The sequence below is a fragment of the Mesocricetus auratus genome, unplaced genomic scaffold (genome assembly GCF_017639785.1).
Source record: "Mesocricetus auratus isolate SY011 unplaced genomic scaffold, BCM_Maur_2.0 Super-Scaffold_100011, whole genome shotgun sequence".
Taxonomy (NCBI): Eukaryota; Metazoa; Chordata; class Mammalia; order Rodentia; family Cricetidae; genus Mesocricetus; species Mesocricetus auratus.
Window position 1 is genome coordinate 44,519,708 of NW_024429195.1, and position 14,876 is coordinate 44,534,583.

Sequence of the window (14,876 nt, forward strand, 5' to 3'; positions counted from 1 at the left end):
TCCCTTTCTTACACACCGATACCTCGCCCGCCCCTTGAGCTGACAAGCTCTGCTGTAATTAGGCTGCGGGGTCCGGGCTCTCCGCCTCCCTCCGGCGGATAATGAGATAAAGTGTCAGAGACGTGGGGAGAACAAAGAGACAGAGACTCGCTGAGATGGGGTGGGGGTGGGGTGGAGGAGGGGGACTGATGGGCTGTCAGAGCCTGTAGCAGGGTGGGGGCCATCAGCACCTCTAGGGCTGGGCCAAGGAAGATGTGACCTGTCACCAGTACCCCCACCCCCAGCTTGGGCTGCTGGTGCTAAATAACAGTCCTGAAGCTCTGACTCTAACAGCTGCCCAGCTGGGCTGCACATCTGGCGCTCCGTGGCACAGTTGGGGAGCTGGGGCTCCGGGAGGGACGTTTGGCCATGCTTTACGCCCCTTTGCTCTTGGGCCCTCGCTTGCTTAGTTCTCGTGGCCTAGGCCTGGGGAGACCCAGCGCCTGTCCTGGTACCTCCGCTGTTTCTCCTCCCCTGGGTCTGCAGGCCGCTCTTAAGCTCAGTTATTATTACATTGTCACTTCGGCTCTTGCCTCTCCGAGACTTCTCAACACTTCATCTGCTCCTGATCCGGGTCTCTGTGGGCCTATCTCTGAGACCCCTCCCCTCCTGTGTTCCCATATCTGGATCGTGGTCCTTGGGGTTTCAGACCCATCCCCATCTCCTTCCCTGCACTGTCCCCCTACAGTAACTCAGGCCGTGCTGGCCCAGCAGGTGAGGGACAGCAAGAGTCGTTAGCCGAGGATTAGGCACAACCCACGGCCCCAAGGGGACCAGACTCTTCAACTCTAAACCGCTCCAGGATACTAATCCGTGTGGCGGCGCAGCAAGTCAAATGCAGCTGGGCTCTCCAGAGCCAGCAGATTGGGGGGTCCGTGGGTGCGGGCGCCCTCTGGAGGCCGAGCGGCTCTCAAACTCAGGGAAGAGGTCTCGGGCTCCCCCTGTCAGGCAGCGTCTGCTCTGCATTCCCAGGGTTTGCTCGTTAAATCTGCGCCTGCAGTGTGCATACACAGTCTGTGCCCCGGGGCTTACTCGTTCGTGCAACCAAGGTAGTGGGGCCTCTCAGGCTCCGTCCGCTCTTGTGGCGTAGTCAGAGGACACAGATGGGAGGAGGACTCTGCCTCACCAGGTGTGGACAGCATCCAGGTTCGGGCTGGATTCTCTCTCCAGACTGGCCTCACACACCTGGGGCTTCATCTCTGACTTGGCCTTCCCTAGGCCCCAGGTCTACCTTCTCCTTTCTTCAGACTGTCTCTAGCTCTATGTCTTTGGGTATGTCTGTGCCTCTCCTTGCCACTGTGCTCTCGACCTAGCTTTGTCCTTCCGAGTCTGTTCCTGTGTCCCTCCTTCCCTTTACACCTTGCGGTGCTCTCTCTCTCTCTCTCTCTCTCTCTCTCTCTCTCTCTCTCTCTCTCTCTCTCTCTCTCTCTCTCTCTCCCCCCATCCATTCTTATCTGTTTCTATTCTGCGGTTTAGTACCCGTCCCTGGGGAGTTGCAGCAACCCAACGGAACAGATCGCGGACACCTTGGGGACACTGCTCAGGGTCCCCTCCCATCAATTCCACGTTCCTGTCACCTCGAAGCGGCCTCTGTCTTCCCTCTGCAGCTGAGGTACTGGAGAGGGCGCCCGAGAGGAAAGCCACATGCCCTGCTTATGCTTAGGACCCCCGGGGGGCCCTTGACCCCCGCTGCCACTATTAAGGGCGCTGGGTCCCGAGGCTCTGAGATGATCATGATTGCAGCAGCCAGACAGAAGTGGAGCCAGGAGCCTGGCGGCAAGCAGGCTAGCAAGCGAGACAAAGACGCCTGCGCCGTCTGTTTATGCAAAGCGCTCACCGCTAGGGACCCTGGTGTCCCGGTGCCTTGCCCAGACCGGGACACAGGGTCATGAACCCACTTCTGCCCAGGGCTCCCTCTATGCCTGTGCATCCCCTCCTCCCTAACAGCCACGGGGCCACGGGGAGAGCAGAACAGGGAGGGGGCGGGGTGTTGATGTGATTGGAGAGGACGCGGCTGTTTCTTCAATAATGGATGGAGATGATGCGGACGGCGAGCCGGTCGGGAAAGGAGAGAGGAATAGAAATGGGGAGAGAAAGAAGCGGGGGCGGGAGGCTCAATCAGAGGCTCTCCTACACGGAGACGCTCGCACACGCGGGCGCGGGCGTCGTCACACTGTCATTCGGGTACATGCTGCCGCGCAGCTCACACCCAGGCATACGCCCACGCACTGTCACCAAGACACACACACCTGCAAGCAGAGACGCTAGAGCAGCGCGCGTGCGCGTCTGTGTACACACACACACACACCAGTGGTTCTTGAATTTCACACATAGGATCCTGGAGGCACCAACGCCTGCACACCGGGGCACATCCAGACTTAAACAACGCACAGACACATCGACATGTCAAAGCACGTTTGAAAGAACACTCAACACACCTAGCCACTTATAGACAGAAACCACAGAAATGGGGTAGACAAACCAGGCAGAATAGACACACAGGTACTGACAAAATCGGAACACATACATCTGGGGCTGGGACACAGACACGCATCACATCCCCAGACACACATACATACGCCATGCACCAGGAGCACAGAGAAAGGGACCCTTCCACAGGCATTCACGGGGCTGCACCCAGGCAACCGTGGGAGCTGCCATTTGTGCCCTGTGGGGTTGAGTGTGTGAGAGAGTTCGCTGGGGCAGGCCTTGTTAGCCCCCATTAGCCTAGCAATGCAATGAGGAAGTAGTGACAGGAGGTGCCTGGGGCTGTGGACTCAGAGGGCTACCGCACCCCCACCCCCTGCATGGCCCACAAGCTTCCTTCTCAGGCCCTCAGGTATAGACTCTGGCTGTCCCTGCTGCAGCAATCCCAGCAGACCCTGCCATCGCCAACTTAAAACACACGAGAGGGAGAGCATCAGCCCCAGAAGATCCCGCAGGAGCCCCAGCTGAGGTGAGGTGAGGGTTGGAGACAAAGTCAGTCCTATCTCACCTCCAGGCATGCTGCCCGATCATCTAAGAAGGCTCTCAGGATGTATCTTGTGTCCTGGACCCTGCCATACCCTGGCCCTTCCTCTGCTCTATTTTCAATTCAGCCTGCTCCTTGGCCCAGACTTATGACCTTTGCATCGGGTGGCAGCACCATCCATCAACCAGGCAGCTGGCTTGTGGGAGTGGGAGGCACCGGGGGCCAAACAGTGTCCCTGTCATACTTCCTGCCCTCTCCTGGGATTGGTCAGGGCTCAACTCAGCCGGCTGCATACTGAGGGGAAGGGCATGACCACCGGGTTCCATCAAGACACTATTCTCCATCCCTAGGGCCCCCGGTACCCCTCCTTCCAGTTGGGCGCAGCCTGTCTACCGGCTCCTCCCGCCCCCTTCTCTCGGGCCCTTTGCTTAATTTCCTATTAACTGCTGATAAATCCAATTAAACCGCCGCTCTAATTAGGGACAGCTGCCGGCTCGGTAAGGCGAGGGAGAAGGGGGGGCACCCTGCGAGTATAGGGAGAGAACAGCCGCTCTCCCTGCTCCTCGACACCCCTACACCAGCACTGCCGCCCAATGAGCCAGTAAATTGGTTTTGCTTCAGTATTTTTGGGGGGCTCCTGACAGTCCTGGGGGGCTCAGTTTTTGAGTCCCTCAGACCGCTTGATGAATACAGGCAGTCGGCACCCTCGTCCTTCTTCTTCTTGTTACTTGTGTAAGGAGACCGTCCGAGTGTCCCTCTAAGGTCCTGGCCTTCACACAGCCCGGTTTTCAGAAGTGACAGCCAAGGGCAAACGGAACAAGAAACTGAACCCAATTTTGCAGCGAGTTTTGTGTGCTTCCCTACCCCCAGCACACCTCATCTTTCTGTGCGGAAGGGGAGGGGGTGCCCGTCCCAGGGCCCTCCTCTTCCCAGCCCAGCTGAGCCTCTGCCCTCCCCCCCTCCTCCAGCAGCAGATGGTGCCCGGGCTCCCGCTGCCAACCTTGCTAGGCGGTGCCAACCTCAGTCCTGGCAGACAACCCATAGACTACAAGAGGAGCTTCTGCTGGCCAGGCCAACCCTCCCCCACCCGCTAGCAAACCCAAGACCCTCCGCCTGCCCGACTCCAGCGACCACCCCAAGCTGCTCCTCCACGGTCGGCTCCTAGGTCCCCAAACTCCTCGTCTCCTTCTGCTCCCTTCTGCACACCTTCCCGCTCCTCGCCACCTGCCGCCCTGACCAGGGCCGGCATATTTGCATATTTGCATATGCAAATAATAACATTTGCATGCGGCGCCCCGCAGGGGGGGGGGTCTCTGCTAGAACCGGTTAGCTGTCTGCCAGGCGTCCTCTAACTCCGTACCTGTCGGGAGAGGGCTGGGGGGCTGGGGCAGGGGCCGCGCGGGAGGGGTGAGGGCCCCCTGCCCCCGGTCTTGCTAGCTCCATTCCCTGAGGACTGGAGGAAGTGTTGCCATGGAGACGGCACGCACCCCACCCCCCTCCCAGGCCTAGGGTCTCAGGCTTGGTGTCTCCGGTTCTCTCCCCTTAGCCACCCCCCCCCCGCCCCTCCCATCCCTCCCTCCAACTGAGATCTTGCATCGCCCCCTGGCGGCCACGCCGGGCTCGGAGCCAGGTTCTGAACTGCAAAGATCTGATGGAGACACCTAGCCCTGCGCGATTTCTCCCAGCCACGGGGCGCTGGGGTGGCGTTCCAGTCCGGCTCTCCGCCCGCCCCGCCCCGCGCCCAGGAGAAGCCTAGGCGAGCGAGTGGCAAGTCTGCCCACTCCCGCCAGCCGTGGGTTTCCACATCCTGACGGTATGAGGTGGGGGCAGCCGGGGAGCATTCTTCCCCCTTCCGCAGGCCCCAAAGACCAACTTGTCTAACTTTTGTCAAAACTTTAATAAATTCTCAGCATGTGAAGTTCGGCCCTCGGCGCCTCTTTAGGAATACGCACCCCACCCCCTACCTCCCGCCCCTTGAAGGTCGGATGGGCCTGGAGTGTGGGTCAGCGCCCCGGGCCCCGGGCATTCGAAGCCCTAGGCAGTGGAGAGGTGGGAGGGAGACGGAGCTTCCCCAGACACATCCTCACGCCCCACCCCGGTAGACTCTCCAACCCTGCCCATCCAGGAGTCCAGTCACCACTTCCCTCCCCAGCCCGCACTGGGCCCGCACTGGGCCCGCCCAGGACCAGGTGTCTCCCGCCAGCAGGTGCCAGCCAGCACACCTAAATCTCCTCCAGGAAGTCGGTGGGGAACAGCCCCACCTTGCGGCCGGTGTAGACTTTGACGTAGCCGCCAGCTTCGTCTCCTTTCTGCACCACGATCTAGGGAGTTAGAGGGTTGGGGAGCAGGGGCTGGATTAAGGACGGGAGAGCCGGGTGGGAGAGGGGCGACTGCACGAAGGGCTCATCTCCCACGAGTGTGCATGGTGTTACGTTGGGTACCCGAGCTACCTGGTCTTTCTTCAGCGTGATCTGCCCGATCTCGCGGTTCCCCACAAAGGATCTGGTTACACGGTGCACACGTTCTCCAGCCCGGACCCGGATGATGAAGTTTGGAGGGAAGAATCCCACCTTCTCTCCGATTTTCCCCTAGGGAAGGGAGTAGGTAGGCTGACATCTCAGGTTCTAGACCCTCCCCACAGCCCACCTTGGCTCTAGCCGTTTGTCTCACCCGCCACCACTCCTCATTGGAGTCGTCGATGACTGTGATCTTCTCCCCGGGCCTGGGACAGGAAGGAGAGCGCTCTGTGATTTATATTCACAGAGTTGCAAGCACGGCTCCAAAACAGCAGCCCACGGCGCCCGCCCTTCTCCATTCCCATAGAGAGCTCATTTCTTCCTCCTCAGCGTCCCCCACGCACTCCCGCCTCCCTCGAAGGCTTCTCACGGGAAATCCAGATCATCCTTCTCCAAGGCTTTGAACCGATAGAGAGCCACGAAGTAATGAGACTGCTGGAAGCCAGGCTGCTTGTGCTGGGGGGTGGGAAGGGGGATGAGTTAGTTTCCGGACTCCTTCACCAATTCTTCGGGAGAGGAGTTCATTGGGTTTTGTGTGTGGGTCTCAGCGTGGACAGCGGGTGGAGGGTGATGGGAACAGCTGAGGATGCCGTAAATGAAGCCAAACCTTGACTCGGAAGAGGACCAGGGTTCTACAGGTAGACACGACTCTTACTTTGTCATCTGGGGTTTTGTTCTCAGCCTTCTTGTCCTTTTCTGCATTGTTTCCTTGGATGGGAAATATGAACAACTTGCTTCTGCCTCCAGGAGGGCATCCATCATCCTTTCCCTTAGGACTTTTTCACCCTGGCCCAACCTTTCCCTCCCCACCACACAGCAGACAGACCCTTGACCACACTGACCCCATGCCGTCTCTGTGGATGGAGAGGGGTGGAACTACTCACTCACCATCCTGGGACTTGCCTTCCTCTGGCCTGGCTGACTCTGGCTCCTCCTCCATCATGGCCGCTAGAGGCTGGAGGGGACACCAGAATTAGAGAGAATCTGTCCCAGGTAGCTGTGTTTTCCCTGCCTCTCCAGGCAGGCCAGAGAGTTGTAGAACAGTAATAGCATCTAAGCATTGAAAATATCAGTCCAACCACCAGCCTGATGTGGGAAATATGCTGGCTGACAGGCTACCTGCATTGTGCCCAAATACAGTAATGACAGAGAGTTCACTACCTTACAATATAAGCCCATGTGACTTTCCTTCTCAAATTCCTTTTATTAAGCCTATATCAGCCTCCCCATTATCTGTCGTTATTTCTCTGGATTTGCCTTCTTGGGGCTTTAACCGTGAAACAAACACAGTTTCTAATTTCTAAGGACAGCGGACATATCCTTTCTGGCTTCTCTTCTCCACTAATTTTCAGTCCCCGCAAATCACGTTATGATAGAGATTTCAGGTCCTTCATTGTACTGTCTGCTTAAAAATCCTCTAGTGTGTAAGACAGGGTGTGTGTGTGGGCACAGCAGTTTTCTCTCTCTCTCTCTCTCTCTCTCTCTCTCTCTCTCTCTCTCTCTCTCTCTCTCTCTCTCTCTCTCTCGTTATTTTGAGGTGGTCTCATGCAGCCCAGCTGTCCTCAAACGCCTTATGTGGCCAGAGTGACCTTACATTTCTAATCTGTCCCCTAGCTTCAACACGCTAGGACTTCAGGCATGCGTCACTTCACCTGTCTGACAACACAGTTTCCCCAGTTCCCTCTTAAGAACTGAACTGAAGAACATGGATGTTTTTCCTGAACCAGCCTTGTCATTCTTAGTTCAATTGACTGAAATCTGTCATCTATGCCCAAGTTTTAGATCAACTACTTGGAAATTAGATCTCTAGTTTTGTTTCCAGGAAGTTTTTGTTGTTTTGTTTTTACCACAAGAAAAGTAAAATTTTCTCTTATGGACTTTCAAATTATTATTATTATTATCAAGACAGAGTTTTTCTATGTAACAGCCCTAGCTGTCATGGAACTCATTTTGTAGTCCAGGCTGGCCTCAAGCTCACAGAGATCCACCTGCCTCTGTCTCCCGAGTGCTGGGATTTCATGCAGCTGAACTTTAAAGTTAATAAAGCCAGGCAAGGCTGGTGCATGCTTCCAGTTCCATCACCAGGTTGCAGAGGTGGGAGGACTGGGAATTCAAGGGCAGACTGGGCTGCAGAGCAACTTAGAGGAGGACGGGCTGCATAGCAAGACCCTTAGAGCAGAGCACGTTAGGGACGTAGTTTAGTTGGTGGACTGCTTGCCTAGCGTGCACGAAGCCCTGCTTTTGATCCCTCCCATCACATAAAGCAGGTGTGATGGCATGTATCTGTAACCCCAGCACCTGGGAAGCAAACGCAGGAGGATCCAGATCATCTTTAGCTAAAGGAGACTCTGATGCTGGTTTAGGGGGTAGAGCTTGCTGGAACGTGGTAGTAGTAAAGAATGCTTCCTGTTGGTGGCACACGCCTTTAATCCCAGCACTTGGGAGGCAGAGGCAGGTGGATCTCTGTGAGTTTGAGACCAGCCTGGTCTACAGAGTGAGTTCCAGGAAAGGCTCCAAAACAATACAGAGAAACCCTGTCTCAAAAAACAAAACAAAGCAAAACAAAAGAATGCTTGCTGTTTTCTCTCCAAGGTTTTGTTTACTGTTATTTATTGTATGTTACTTTATGTATTGTTATTTTTTTATTTTTTATTTTTGGTTTTTCGAGACAGGGTTTCTCTGTGGCTTTGGAGGCTGTCCTGGAGCTCGCTCTGTAGACCAGGCTGGTCTCGAACTCACAGAGATCTGCCTGCCTCTGCCTCCTGAGTGCTGGGATTAAAGGCGTGGGCCACCACCGCCCGGCTATGTATTGTTATTTATTGTATGGGTCCTTTGACTGCACATATGTCTGTGCACCATGTGCATGCCTGGTGCCCACAGAGACCACAGAACTGGGATTGCTTTAGCTAACATCAACTATATCGTTCGTAAGGTTGTCCAGGGAGACATTAATCCTTGCCCAGGCAAACACAGTTCTGGCATTACCAAGTCTGTAACTCTATTGTAAAAGACAAGGAGCCTGCCCTCGACCAGTGGTAGCTTTGTGCCTGTTTCATTCACAAGATGAACAGGTCGCATCGGATGATCTTCACGGACACCTGCTGGCTCTAGAATGAAAACACACAGATCTTGCCTGTTACTTGAAGTGCCCAGGTCAGGGACTTAGCCTTCTGTGGTACCTAATCATTAGTTTTAGAAGGACTTAAGGAAGAATGCACTATGGTTGGAGTGAGTTTGTTTTTCAATGTTGAGCATTAAACCAGGATGCCTTACACATACACACTAGGCAAACACTTCACCACAGAGCTATATTCTCAGCCCTGTGGCAGGAATTCTTTTTCGTTTTTCTTTCTGGTGAGGTACATAAAGTACCCCCACCCCCCCCCAAAAAAATCTAAGATTTCCCACAGGAATGTTTCTGCTTGGTAATGCTGCACCATTTGTGGGCAGCGCATCCATAGCTTCTACCGTCTTTCCCAAGGGGGAAATGACCTTCCTATGGAGCTTCTGCCACGGGCCTCCGTGGGCACATATGGTACTCACATTTTTCTTATCTGCCTGTCCTTTCTTCCGTTCCTTGTTTGCCATGATCACCCCGACGCGCAGGGTCTCAAACACAGGGTCATTGCGATTGGCAGCAGCTAGTAGGATGGGGGGAGAAAATACATTATGGGAAGGCAGAGGAGGGCCTGCAGGAGAGAGCTCTCAAAGGGACATCTGCAACTCACAGGGATTTATTGGGGGTTGAAGATGAAGAGAACAGGCAGGGCCAGCAATCTATAAAGGGCTCTAAAACACTATGGGGAATGTTTGTGATGGGGCTGCTTCCAGGAGAGCACCATGAGCTGGCTTTTGTTCGGCTGAGTGGCGCGTGTGCAAGCCAGGGTGCTGCCACCAGCAGTCTTTTGAACCCATGCTATTCATGCTCTTCTCTGCCAAATGCATTTGAGTAGTTTTCAGTGAATACATGTGTTTTCTTTTCCAAGACAGTTTCACTATGTAGCCCTGGCTACATATGGGAATCAGGGAGATCCGCCTGCCTCTGCCTTGTGAGTGCTGGGATTAAAGGCGTGGACGGACCATTACTGCAACCTCAATGAATCTACTGTTTTTTTTTTTTTTTTTTGGAAATCTACTGTTTTTTAAAAAGGCTGTTTATTATAGAATCAGTGTTCTGTCTGCATGCATGCTTGCAGGCCAGAAGAGGGCACCAGATCTCACTATAGATGGTTGTGAGCCACCATGTGGTTACTGGGAATTGAACTCAGGACCTCTGAAAGAGCAGCCAGTGCTCTTAACCTCTGAGCCATCTCTCCAGCTCCAATGAATCTACTTTTAAGGGACCTTGTCCAGGAGGACATCCGTAGCTCATGGACTGGCCCTGAGTGTGGTATCACCCTGTAACAGGGAGAAAACAGACTGGAATCCTTGTTCTTGCGAAGCAATAGTTTGAAAGGAGCAGACGATGGTTTCATCCTTATCTCTACCTCTGACTGTTTGTGGTCCTTGCCCACTCATGTCTCTCTCAGCTGTAAACCAAGGGCAAGTCCAAAACCACCTCTGAAAATACTAGACTGAGGGAGAACTATGGACACAGGACAACTCCATTTCAGAGTTTACTTTCCAGAGAGGTGGTGTGACACCACCCCTGAGGCTTGCCCACGCCCTCAGGTCCTATACGGGCACTTACAGAGATCTTTGACACAAGCGTACTGTTGGTTGCTGTAGAGTGGAGAGCTATAGGCACGACGGAAACCAGGAGGCTGCAGGGTGCGATGGGGAAATCTGTTACAAGTAGCAAGGTGGGGTCCAGAATCCCCTCCCCCATGGGTGCTCAGCCATTCTCAGAGGAAGGGGTGGGCTGAGAGAAAGCAGGGGAATGTATGGGATGGCTTCAGGGGCCAGCAGGCAGGTGGAGGCTGGGCCTCCTCTCCCCAGAGCTTAGTTACTCACGATCTTGCCGAAGCACCTCTGCATCTCCACATAGGACTGGCAGTGTTCGTGGATGTTGGTTTTGCAGTTCTTACAGCGGAGCCCAAACTTGTTATTGACTTGGGGGTGGGGGAGAACATTTGAGTAACGGTCTGGATACCCTTTCCCTTGGAGCCACTGTAGCTACTTCAGTTTTGACTGGTCTGCCCTCTTCTGGCACCCTACGCTATTGATGTATTTTCCTAGGGTGCTTCTCACCACAATGTGTCTGTTACAGACACCCGCAAGGCTTTGCTAAGTCCTCTCCCACCCCATAAGCCTTCCATCTTACTGTTTCTACTCCCCTTCAAGACTCACGCACAATCATCCGGGCACAGACATCACAGAACTTGGGCTTCTTGAAGAAGTGATCTTTGAATTTGTGGGGCTTATCGTTGACAAGCTGAGGGGGTTCTGGGGGTGGTTCCTCCTCCTCCTCCTCTTCCTCTTCCTCCTCATAGATATAGTAGATAGGCCCACCCCCAGCCCCCACTGCCTCTCCATTGACCTGGGGCTCTGGGGAAGGCTCCATCTCAGTTGTCTCTGGAGAGCCCTTCTTGAATATCTGCTTCAGTCGTTGTAGCTGAGGGAGGGGGTGAAGGAAACTCAACGTTAAATGATGGTCACTTTCTCCTTTTTCTGTCATGGGAAAGCAATGCCCCTGATTAGTGGATTGAGGCTACCAGTGTTGGCTAGTCCATACACAAGTTGGATCTATTCAATCAGCTGTCGTCACGTTATCAAGGCTTCCCAGCCCCTACGACACCTCTGCCCAGTGATCAAAAGTGCAGACTCACCCGACTTTGCGGAGTCTCTGCTGTGAAGGGGGACTTAGGGGACTCCAGTACCTCCTTTTCTGTCATCCTGCAAGAGGTGGGAGCCCACCATGAGATCTAATCCCTAACTGCCTGTTCTACTCCTGTATTCCTGCTGCACAGTGGGGTGGGGTAGCCCTCCAAGGGGAGGCTTTGAGAGAAACCCGGTTAAACAGTCTTTGGTAGAGCTTGTGAACAGACTCTACAGAGGCCCAGAAAAAAAGCAGAAGACTTCCCAGCCAGTCCTAGTTTTCCAAGTCAAGGGGCAGCTCCAGGCTACAAACCCAGTAGCTGCTCAAGGCTGTTGGCTTCTGTGGGTTATCCAAAACCAGTGGTTCTCAACTTCCTACTGCTGCAACAGTTCCTCAGGTTGTGATGCTCTCCAACCATAAAATTATTTCGTTGCTACTTCATAACTGTAATTTTGCTACTGTTATGAATTGTAATATGAATATCTGATATGCAGATCTGACATGCAACCACGCACACATTGAGAGCCACCGTCCTACACGTACTTGTGATTGATGCAAAACACACGTCTTCAAGCTTAACCCGTGTCCTTGTCTACATGTATGAAGGCGTGTCCTGAGAGCTGCCCTCCCCTGCCCCTCTCCTGAGCCTTGGGGGCCGTGTGCCTAGTTCTGTCCTGGCCTGCCTCAGGCCTCTGCTATTTTGGTTTTCGGAGTAATATGAGCCTTCCTTCCCTTACTGCTCCATTCTCAGGACCCCACCACAGCTACCCCACCTCCAGTCTTTACTCCTCAAGTATAACAACTTCACTTGGAAAATTCAAACTACTCACAGGTAAGGACAGAAATGAAGAAGCCAAACACTCAGGAAATGAAAAGACGAAGAGACAACTTACTTTTGAGACTCCCTAAGTCAGTTCAGTGTGGAAACAGGGAGTCCCTAAGAACTCGATGGTATTGCCGGGGGAGGGCTAGTCCTCTTCCTCTGGGGATAAGCCCCCAGTACCTTCTGGGCTCACACCAGCTACTCAGACAGTGTTGGTAGGCCTCCTAGTCTCTCACCATGGTGGCAGAGCTGGAATGACAGGGCTGGAGGACAGTGGACAGCTGGGAGCACAGCTGACAGGCAGAAATTAGAACCAGGAGGTCTGGGGCAGGGCTGGACCGACTCCTCCCATTCCTCCCATCTCTCCAGAGCTGCTCTTCCCAGTGTTTACGGTGAGCCATGCTGACCATGTGTTTGACCACCAAGCTATAACCCTGGCAGGAAAGGGGCCTCTGTTCCCCATACTCACTCACGTTATTTAGACCGTGAAGTCAGCGCCACTGCTATATACTATCCCTTTAACATTCAAATAACCTTTCCAATTCTACTCTCCCTGGGCTCACTTGTCACTTTCTTGGGTTTTGTTTCCTTTATTTTTTGTTTTTTTGAGACAGAGTTTCTCTGCATAGCCTTGGCTGTCCCAGAACTTGCTCTTGTAGGCCAGTCTGGGCTAGAATTCTGAAATCTACCAGCCTCTGTCTCCCAAGTGCTGGAATTAAAAGGTGTGCATCACCATGCCTGGCTAATCCCAAAACTTCAGGCCAGGAAAGGGCTGGGAGCTGAGGAGGGTATGTGAGTCAGAAGTTAGTCAACCACACAAGACTGCACCTTCCTCTACAGCTGAGCGGGTGTATACTGCTACCTGATTCCTTCACAAGTGCACAGAGCACCTTTCTCCTCTAAAATTCCATCCTCAAGGAGAAGAGAATATAAGAGTTACCGAGAAAGATGGTGGCAAAACCCAAAAGCCATGGGGGTGGAGCGATGGCACAGCTTCTCACCCAGAGGCCTCGGGTCGGTTTCCAGCACCCACACATCACTGCGACTCAGTTCCAGAGGCTCTGCATCCTCTTCTGTCCTTTGCAGGCATCAGGCACACACACACACACACACACACACACACACACACACACACACACACACACACACACACGTAGGCAAACCATTTGTATACATAAAATAAAAATAAATCTTAGCCGGGCAGTAGTGACACACGCCTTTAATCCAGCACTTGGGAGGCAGAGGCAGGTAGATCTCTGTGAGTTCGAGGTCAGCCTGGTCTACATCCTGAGTTCCAGGACAGCCAGGGCTACACAGAAGAAACCCTGTCTCAAAAAACACAGAAACAAACAAAAAGCCAGCTGGCACTAGAGGTCTAAGAGGCAGATGATAGTTGACCCCGGAAAGGTTTCAGCTGCCTGTGGTCTTTTTTCTTTCTGAATGTATGTGAGTGCAAGTGTGGGCGGTCTGAGAACAACTCTTGCAGTCAGTTTTTCCTTCAACTTTGTGTGATCCAGAGATTGAAGTCTACCAGGCTTGTACACAAGCCGCTCTACTGCTATTAACCAACCTCAGCTGTGCACTTCTTTAGTGAGATTTGTTTTTGTTTGTTTTGTTTTTAGAGACAGGGTTTCTCTGTATTGTTTTGGAGGTTGTCCTGGAACTCACAGAGATCCGCCTGCCTCTGCCTCCAGAATGCTGGGACTAAAGGCGTGCACCACCAATGCACGGCAGTGAGATTTATTTATTTATTTTGGTTTTTCGAGACAGGGTTTCTCTGTAGCTTTGGAGGCTGTCCTGGAACTCACTTTGTAGACCAGGCTGGCCTTGAACTCACAGAGATCCGCCTGCCTCTGCCTCCTGAGTGCTGGGATTAAAGGCGTGTGCCACCAACGCCCGGCGTGAGATTTATTTTTAAAAATACATTTAAATACATTAACTACATGCTGCATATTTATTGGTGCATGTCTCTTAACATGAGTAGTGACAAAAGGACAACTTACCAGTCAGCTTTCCCCTTGTTGTGGGATCAAACTCCGGTTGCTAGGCTCAGCAGCAAGCATTTACCCAGTGAGCCACTCTGAGGGTCACAGAATGAGTTGTTATCATCTATAAATAATGTTCCCTTCCCTTGTGAGATCTGTATCCTCTAGAAGCTAAAGACAGACAAGCCTTACAGCTTTAACCTCATTTATTTACCTATTTATTTATTTGGTTTTTGAGACAGGGTTTCTCTTTGTAGCCTGGGCTGTCCTGGAACTTGGTCTGTAGACCAGGCTGGCCTCCAACTCAGAGATCCGCCTGCCTCTGCCTCTAGGAGTTAAAGGTGTGCGTCACCACCACTGCCTGGCAGCGTCTATTATTTTAATTGCAGTTCTAACCTCTCGACTCTTGATACCCAGCACAGGCCGATGGAGTAGCTGAATTCTCTATCTGTGGGTTATCAGACAGAGGACAGCCAAAGCAAGCCTTTGTTTTTAAGAAAGTCTCACTATGCAGTCCTGGTTGTTCTGGAACTTGCTATGTTCATGCTGGTCTTAGACTCAGAGTTTTGCTTGTCTGCTTCCTAGTACTGTGATTAAAGGACGGTATGTGCCAACATGCTCACACCCAACACCCAGAGACAGACAGACAGACAGACAGAGAGACACACAGAGACACAGAGAGAGAGAGAGACAGACAGACAGAGAGAGGGAGAGAGAGACAGACAGACAGACAGAGGGGGAGAGGGAGGGAGAGAGAGAGAGAGAGGGAGAGAGAGACAGACAG

At 53.1% G+C, this 14,876-nt stretch overlaps 1 protein-coding gene and 1 long non-coding RNA gene across 7 annotated transcripts; one reads left to right on the top strand and one right to left on the bottom strand.

Annotated features, from left to right (window-relative positions):
• Nucleotides 1-943: 943 nt before the first annotated feature.
• LOC106021921 lies at nucleotides 944-4,928 on the top strand. 6 transcript variants are annotated; one of them, XR_005880449.1, is made up of 4 exons: nucleotides 944-1,311; nucleotides 1,516-1,651; nucleotides 2,871-3,000; nucleotides 3,982-4,928. It is a non-coding gene; the product is annotated as an uncharacterized LOC106021921 (long non-coding RNA). The 6 variants fall into 6 exon arrangements; XR_005880447.1 differs by having other exon boundaries at nucleotides 945-1,311; nucleotides 3,979-4,928; XR_005880446.1 differs by having other exon boundaries at nucleotides 948-1,311; nucleotides 2,871-2,995.
• Stac3 (SH3 and cysteine rich domain 3) lies at nucleotides 4,889-12,695 on the bottom strand. The gene is made up of 12 exons (XM_021232797.2): nucleotides 12,178-12,695; nucleotides 11,295-11,361; nucleotides 10,816-11,080; nucleotides 10,480-10,577; nucleotides 10,217-10,289; nucleotides 9,070-9,167; nucleotides 6,415-6,481; nucleotides 6,182-6,234; nucleotides 5,897-5,982; nucleotides 5,681-5,732; nucleotides 5,461-5,598; nucleotides 4,889-5,331 (listed from the first exon to the last, which is right to left on the bottom strand). Exons 2-12 carry the CDS (start codon nucleotides 11,358-11,360, stop codon nucleotides 5,233-5,235), a joined length of 1,095 nt encoding a protein of 364 aa, XP_021088456.2. The 5' UTR covers nucleotide 11,361; nucleotides 12,178-12,695; the 3' UTR covers nucleotides 4,889-5,232.
• Nucleotides 12,696-14,876: the final 2,181 nt, after the last annotated feature.

Bases quoted from the DNA above. Each gene is read 5' to 3' on its own strand.
- Stac3 (XM_021232797.2), bottom strand. From the start codon at position 11,360: ATGACAGAAAAGGAGGTACTGGAGTCCCCTAAGTCCCCCTTCACAGCA. The intron at 10,290-10,479 runs GTGAGTAACTAA...CGCACCCTGCAG, and splicing joins AGAGGTGCTTCGGCAAGATC to CCTCCTGGTTTCCGTCGTGC. The intron at 5,983-6,181 runs GTAAGAGTCGTG...CCCACCCCCCAG, and splicing joins ACAAAACCCCAGATGACAAA to CACAAGCAGCCTGGCTTCCA.